This window comes from Triticum urartu, chromosome 7A (assembly GCF_056163025.1).
Source record: "Triticum urartu cultivar PI428250 chromosome 7A, HENAU_Tu73, whole genome shotgun sequence".
Taxonomy (NCBI): Eukaryota; Viridiplantae; Streptophyta; class Magnoliopsida; order Poales; family Poaceae; genus Triticum; species Triticum urartu.
The window spans coordinates 753,418,989-753,427,069 of NC_141879.1; the positions used below are offsets into that span (position 1 = coordinate 753,418,989).

The 8,081-nt window shown below is 41.1% G+C and overlaps 1 protein-coding gene across 1 annotated transcript; it reads left to right on the plus strand.

The window, feature by feature from the left end:
* The first annotated feature begins 407 nt into the window (after nucleotides 1-407).
* On the plus strand, nucleotides 408-761 carry LOC147962860 (uncharacterized). The gene has a single exon (XM_087534334.1). The coding sequence runs from the start codon at nucleotides 408-410 to the stop codon at nucleotides 759-761; it is 354 nt and encodes a 117-aa protein (XP_087390460.1).
* The last annotated feature ends 7,320 nt before the right edge of the window (nucleotides 762-8,081 follow it).

The window sequence follows — 8,081 nt, forward strand, 5'->3', positions numbered from 1 at the left end:
TCCAGCCGGAGTCAGTTTGCTCTCAGAGTGCGCTATCTCAGTGGCTCATGACTTGGTTTGCTGATGCTTCGGATGATGCTCGAGCTATAATGGTGCAGGGACTATATGCGCTGTGGATGGCATGGAACAATGCGCGAGAAGGGACAAGAATTGAGGAGGCGGGTGACATGGCTGCGATGGTCATGAGGCTTATGGAGGAGTGACAGCAGGTCAATGGCAGAGGGAGCAAGATGCCTCGAGTAACCCCGATCCAAAAATGGAGCATTCCAGCTGATGGTTGGATCAAGGCGAATGTAGATGGTGCAACTGCCAAGGGAGGAGGAAAGGGGGGAGCGGGGGGGGGGGGGGGGGGGGGGTTCAGGAACGCAGACGAAACTTTCATTGCGGGAGCGTACCAATACTATCCTATGGGTGGTGACCCAGCATTGGTGGAGCTTCAGGCCTGCAAGAGGGCAGTGCAACTTGCGGGGGACTTAAACTTCGCCAAGCTGCACATTGAGATGGACTACCAAGAAGTGGTACGCACGCTGCAAAGTGCAGATGCCGACCTCTCCTCGTTGGGACGAATGATAAAGGAGGTGAAAACCATGCTGGCGTTAAGGAAATGGAAGGTGTCTTTGGTCCGAAGGACTACGAATGGAGCCGCGCACGAACTAGCAAAGGAGGGAGTAGCAAATAATCTTAGTAAGCTCTGGGTGAATGATCCCCCAGATTGTATTTTGCAAATTCTTTTGGCAGAAATCCCTGCCTTTTATGATTGAATGAAGTCATGGTTGAATTTCAAAAAAAAAGATATGACACAATACTGCCTATCTCCTTGAATCATGCCTAAAAAATTAGACTTCAATCAGCATTAAAAAAAGAAAGAGATCTCACGCCTAAAAAACACAGACTTTCCTTCTCCTAATCACGGTACAATAATCAGGAGATGCATGCCGCAATAAAAAAAGATATCACAGGATACTTGCTTTCCTAAAAAATAAGAATTGAATAACCCTTAAGAAAAAAGAGATCTCACCTCCTAAAACAAGAAATATTATCACAGAATATACTTCCACTTTAATCATGATACAATAAACCGGACATGTCACGTAAAAAAGATATCGCCCGATATAGCTTTCCTGAAACATTAGACTTGAATCACCGTTACAAAAAGAAGAGATCTGACATTCTAAAACAAATATCATCACATAATTTCCTTCTCCTTTAGTTAGAATACAATAAACAGGAGATGGAACGTAAAAAAAATCGCACGAGTTCCTTTTTTTGCATGGTAATACGTGTCTCATTCATATCAAAAGGATTGAAGTACATGTCACGTAAGGACCGACATGAAAAAACTGAAAAGATAGCAGAACATCTCTGAGCTTGACACCAACGCCCATCACCTGCCTCCGGCACCACGACAGCAGCCACCGAAGAAAAGAATGATGTATCACCTCCTCACCCGAGCTCGACGCGGCTCCATCGCTGATATGCAGCTTTGCGGACCTCCAAGGTGGCTCACCAAAAGTGAAGCCCTTACCATTGAACGAATCAGACCGGGGCAACACCCCGGACAATGCCATCGAACTCTAGATCTGACACTCCACCATGACTAAGATGTCGCAGAAGGAAACCATACCTGCCATCCACGAACCACGAACCCAGCACATGTTCCGTCTTCCAGACGTCATCGATGCAGACCACAATCTGCATCCGCTCCTGGACTACCTCCCAAGCTTCACACCGACGCTGGAGCAAACGCCGTCGCAACGGCGGAGCCCGAGGACACATATCCACCACGAGGATGTCGCCGCCGCCCCGCCACGCCATCCTTGCTTGAACAGACTGGTTTCCAAATCCATCCCCAACCATAGGACCGATGGCCTTTGTAAGGAAGGATCCAAAGAATCTTTATTCAGTGCTATCATCGTAGCGCCGAAGCAAAGACGATGAACAGCCTAAAAATCTAGAATAGGAGGGAGTAAAAACGATCCACACGCGTGAATCCGGCGACCCCCCTCACCACTGACGACCGAGGTTGCCGGTGGAGGGGAGCCGCCGGAGGACGGCGCTGGAAGATTTGGCTCTCCTGGCGGCGGCTAGGGTTCCAGCCGCCAGGGACAGGAGGAAAACGATTGGCATTCGGACCGAGTTTGTTTGAGCATCCGATAAATAAGAGATGGCACGTACGATGCTACTTTCTTCTTTAACACGGTAACAATAATATCCATTAATCGCTCATCTCCCATGCTAAACTTTGTAGAATTTCTGTAGCTTTCCTTCTCTAGCACGGTAACACTTGATATCCATCTAATCTCTCATCTCTCATGCTATAGCTTTCTTTCCCTAACACGCTAATGATTATTCTCCATCTAATTCCTCATCTTCTACACTTCTCTGCGCAGATTCCTCATTCTTCCTCTCCCTCACGACTTGATTTCCATCCACGAAACCTTTGGTGGAAGAAGGTTCAGATCGCAGACGCCGGAAGGACACGCATATACTTTGGTGGAAGCCAAAATAGTTACAGGGTAGAGATATACGCTGCTCTTTCTTCATGATGCAGCAAACTAGCGATCTATTATGCTGTTTGTTAACCAAACTCATTGTATCGTGGGCCGCCTGTTCTTAAACATGTCTACATAATTTGTTTATTTGTATTTGCTTCAATTTATCTCCAAGATCCTCTGAATTATTTACATATTTCTTTTGGCAAAGTGCAGCGGGGTTCTGCCTACTGAATGTACAAATTTGTCAAGTTCTGGTATGTTATTTACTAGGATGCTATACATGTAGATCACAACCTTTTTCTGCTGCTACAAGGGCTACTAGGAGCGTGCAACATAGGTATGCCTATAAACTCCCTTTTTCACATAAAAAAATAAGGTCCATTTTTCTAGATTTGGTTTTCTTTTTCCATGTGCGGTGTCAACTTATTATTCGTTCAAAGTGACAACAAAATGAAGATCCTATAACTCAAGCTGACAAGACGAAGTGCCATCCCGTAAACTCTGCCGTCATCACACATTCACCTGTCCAAGCTGATGTTGTTCACCGCAGTTTTTTTTTGCCTTTCCCCCAAAGGAGACATGATGGCTTTTCACCTGATTTTGTTTGTATCGTTTTGCTTAGTTTTCTTTAGCTCCAGTACTTTGATTATCTAAAAATAATAGTCCTCTATATTAGGTTTGTATCAGAACTCAGGATGCACAGTTATCTCCGCTGAATTGTTTATGATGAGTTTACAGTTTTTATCAAGCTTCATTGCGGGCACTCTGCTATGTGTTGTACTATATGGAAGTTGGAGGTGGAGGACATGGATTTGTAATGATTTCAATCTCCATGAACAAATTTCTTGAGAGAGAATAAAACATTTGATAAACAGTAACGAGGCATGATCAAGTATACATGCCATAGATGCTCCTCTCTGCTTGCAACAATAAAACTTATTCACTATTCATGCTACTTCAGTTCCTTATTAGTTTGTTATGGGAACAGAAAAACTTGAGAAGGATCTAATTTTTTTGAATGTCTGGATCTCAAAGTTCTTATTGACATTGACAATGAAACAGTAGTAATGCCACATGAAATCACACACAATATACATAAGAAACAATTTTAGTACCATTAGGACCTCTGACATATGTGTTAGATCCATTCAATTTTGCTGCTGCTAATTTTGGGCAACTACTAATCATCCTCGCTATAAGCCTAAGCACGCTTAACTTTCAAGTCATATTCCCCCTAGTTTCCTGACAATAGTAAGCTGTCAATCCTATTAACCCTTAGGAGTTGAACTTGAGCATGAAGTCACACGTTTCACCGTCTGAGTTTGAAACTATTATTATAAAATCTATAATTATTTAATAACACTAATATTTCTTGAATAAGTAGTTTGACTATAGTTTGACAACAGTTTAACCAGAGTTTGACCAAAAATTCAAAAAAACTAAAATTTGAGGATAACTTTTTTCCTTTCAGAACTTGAGGATTCTAAAAATATGCAAGGCGGCCTATGGCCTTCGAATTCGGAACCGACTTTTTGTGCTGAACATTTTGATATATTATACGTTTTTTTCGACATCGTATGCAAAAATTATAGCCGTTTTAATTTTTCATAACACTTCTTTGCAAAACATGTCAAAATTTATGTTTTTTAAATTTCCTAACTAGTAGATGTAGTAACATAACTACAACTTAAAGGATTTTAAATTTTGAAGTATTTATCATTTTCTTTTGTTTTTTAAAACTGAAATGGCGATGGGGGGGGTAGAGTTTGAAAATTGCAGAACCCCTTTAGTCCGAAATGGTCAATACGTCCACTAGTGCATGTGTTGAACTACATCAACATCCATGGAGGTGGCATGGTAAGATTTTGTAATATTACGACATCAATGCATCTTTAGCATACATTCTTCTAAAGCTAATGTACATTGCTAACTACGACGTTATTATTACGTTCTTTAACAAAAAATCCCGAAGGATTGTTTGCCGCATCTGATGTTTCTGAAAGGTCGCCTTGATGTTATTACCTTATAGGCCAGGTCCGCCTAGGTTCACCGCTGTTCATACAAGATTTCTAAAACCAATGAAGATCTCACAATCAAAGAATGGATTTTTTTTATGAATAATCATAGGGAGCTACTTGGAAGCAACATTGAGCGAAGCGCATGAATTGAAGACAAGGTAATCTTCATTCTTCATAATGGAGAGTTAGGGGCTATTTGGTTATATGGTATTTTTTACCTTAGAGAACGTAGCAGTTCCTAGCAAATACTCATGATCATGTGCTAAAAATAATTAACTAGGGTTGTTTATGACTATGATAACGAGTTGAAGTTGCTAGATGACTATGATAATGATGGGTATGCCTTGTGTTATCATGATAATGATGATGAGTTATTATGATGATGATGATGCTTAGTTGTTATATCATTGTGAGCATGATGAGCTATTATATCTGTCGATGAAAGAAACGTGCATGAGATTCAAGTGGAGGCGGCACGGTACAAATATAAAGTACTACCAATCCAAACAAAGTCACTTTGATTAGTAGTACTTTAGATCTGCGCCATGTTGCCTCCACTTGAATCTAATCCATGTCTCGTTCACCCACTGATATAATAACTAATGATGATCATAAAATAATGTGATAAAACTACAGTATAAAAAATTTACAAACACAGTGCAAACACGCATAAGAAAAAATAATTAGCTGTAGCGTTGGTATGACAGGCGCTACTACTATGTTTAGGAGTAGCACTGGTTCCGCCAGTGCTACCGCTAGGTACCATTTTAGTAGCGTAGGTCAAACTGCACCACTATTAAATATTTGCTGTAGAGCCCTAGCAATAGTGTGGGGCCCTGCGCTACTGCTAGCCGGAAACAACGCACTACTGTTGGGGTTTTCCCTAGTAGTGGTTGCGCCCGCCTAGCCTGGACACGGTCACCGAGGAAGGGCAGAGCAGCGGCAGCTCGAGGTGGCCGCGGACACGGGCAGCGACAGAACTTCGGGGGCATAGCCACGGGTGCTCCGGTGACAATAGAAGGGGTGGGGGATGTGCTAGGATCTGGGAGGTCTACTGGTGGAGGAATGAGAGGGGGTGGGGGTGCTGCTCTGCTCGAATTCGAGCCTAGCAGGGCGATGGTCATTGCGGCCATGGGCACAATGGAGGGACTCCGGTGCTCAAGGGATTATAAGAATTGTTGGTTGCAAGCCACTATTAGTAATTTGGTATAGAACATTACATCATTTGTTGGCTTTTGATCACTAGATCAATTCACCAGATAGCAGCAGCACACACACGTACGTGCAAAGCTAGCTCCCAGAGCATTATAAGATGTCCTGAAAGTTTCTTAGCATAAGTACATTATAAGATGTTAGTAACATCATAGCCCTGCCTAAGAAAGTTCCAGGTCCACAGAATATAATATACATAGTACTAACCATGGTTCATGAGTTCTAATTTTCATAAATATCAGGCAACGAATTTCACAAACTGAAGATTGGAACAACAACTTGGTGAAATAAATTTATCACAACTCAATGGAGTGACCGTGTTAGAGGTCTGAATGTAACAACGCATTCCAGCTCCCAGAGCATTCTAAAAATCTATCGAGGTATGTCATTATGTGGGAAAGGACAACCCCTCTACTAAGAAAATTGAGAACCATAAAATTTATTTAGTTTCCATGACTAGAAGCAAACAGTCTAGTTAATTTGCTACCAAGATTTTGCTTGGAGAAGGTAATAAAAATGGCACTAATGGTTATCATTTTAATATCTTGTTTTCTGCTACAACAACGCAGCCGAGTCTCTCTACCAGATAAGGGAACGATCTTTGGTTAGCTCACTTTATATGGTATAAACATACTTAACTCACATATGAGAAAAGCAAATGAAATGAGCTTGTTTGCCAACAAGCTGGGATAGTATCTTGTGGAAAGCAAGCAAAATGAACACATGACAAGAGCAAAGGGAAGAAGGGAGGGGGATACCTTCAACATTTGTGGCTGAGGACGACAACACCATCGCTGGAGCTAGCGCAAACCAACCCAAACAACATGATCACTAGTAGAAAAAGGGCCTTTAGTCCCGGTTCTTATACGAACCGGGACTAAAGGTCCTCCACGTGGCTGCTGCCTGGAGGTCCACCTTTAGTTCCGGTTGGTAACACCAACTGGTACTAAAGGAAATTTTATGATTTTTTTTGAATTTTTTTGATTTTTTTATTTTCAAATTTCTGAATTTTTTAACCTCTAATCTCTAATCACCCCTCATCACTGCTCAATTTAACCTCTAATATCTAATCACCCCTCATCATTCCAAATCATCTAACTTCCCGGACGGTCACCCATCCTCTCACTACTCCAGCCTGAGCACGCTTAACTTCCGAGTTCTATTCTCCCTCGTTTCCAAGTCTCTGCACTTGTTGTTTTCCTAACAATAATAAGATGTCAATCCTATTAACCCTCAGGAATTCAGCTTGAGCATGAAGTCACACATTTCACTGTTTGAGTTTGAAACTATTGTTCTTAAAAACAATAATTATTTAGTAACACTAATATTTCTTGAATAAGTAGTTTGACCACAGTTTGACCATAGTTTGATCACAGTTTGACCAGGTTTGACCAAAATTCAAAAAATTGAATTAATTATTTAGTAACACTAATATTCTTGAATAATTATTTAGTAACACTAATATTTCTTGAATAAGTAGTTTGACCATTGTTTGACCACAGTTTGACCAGATTTGACCAAAATTCAAAAAAACTGAAATAATTATTTAGTAACACTAATATTCTTGAATAATTATTTAGTAACACTAATACTTCTTGAATAAGTAGTTTGACCATAGTTTGACCAGATTTAACAAAAATTCAAAAAAATGAAATTTGAGCATAACTTTTTTTCCTTTTAGAACTTGAGGATTCTAACAATTTGCAAACAGGTCATATTTTCGTGCTGAACATTTTGATATATTATATGTTTTTTTCTAACATCGTATGCAAAAGTTATAGCCGTTTTACATTTTCCCTGCACTTTTTGCAAAACATGTCCAAATTTAAATTTTTAAATTTTCCTAACTAGTAGATGTGGTAACATAACTACATCTCGAAGGATTTTAACTTTTGAAGTTTTTATCATTTCCTTTTGCTTTTTACCAAACTGAAAAGGCGATACACCGGGGGGGGGGGGGGGGGGTAGGATTTGAAAATTGCACCATTAGTACCGGTTCGTGGCACGAACCGGTACAAAAGGTCTCAACACCATTAGTACCGGTTCGTGGCACGAACCGGTACTAAAGGCTAACCTTTAGTACCGGTTCGTGCCATGAACCGGTACTAATGGGCATCGCACCCTTTAGTACCGATTCATGGCACCAACTGGGACTAAAGGTCCCATTTGAACCGGGAGTAATGCCTGTACGGTGCCCTCGCCGCTCGAACTGGGACTAATGCTCACATTAGTCCCGGTTCGTAACGCAACCGGGATTAATGCTCTTTTCTGGCCGAACGAAAGCCCTGTTTTCTACTAGTGGATGAACCCCTTCTCTGTTCTACAATGAACCCCTTCTCTGTTCTACAGTCCTTCC

Excerpts from the sequence above, each read along its gene's own strand:
- LOC147962860 (XM_087534334.1), top strand. The coding sequence starts at position 408 with ATGGGTGGTGACCCAGCATTGGTGGAGCTTCAGGCCTGCAAGAGGGCA.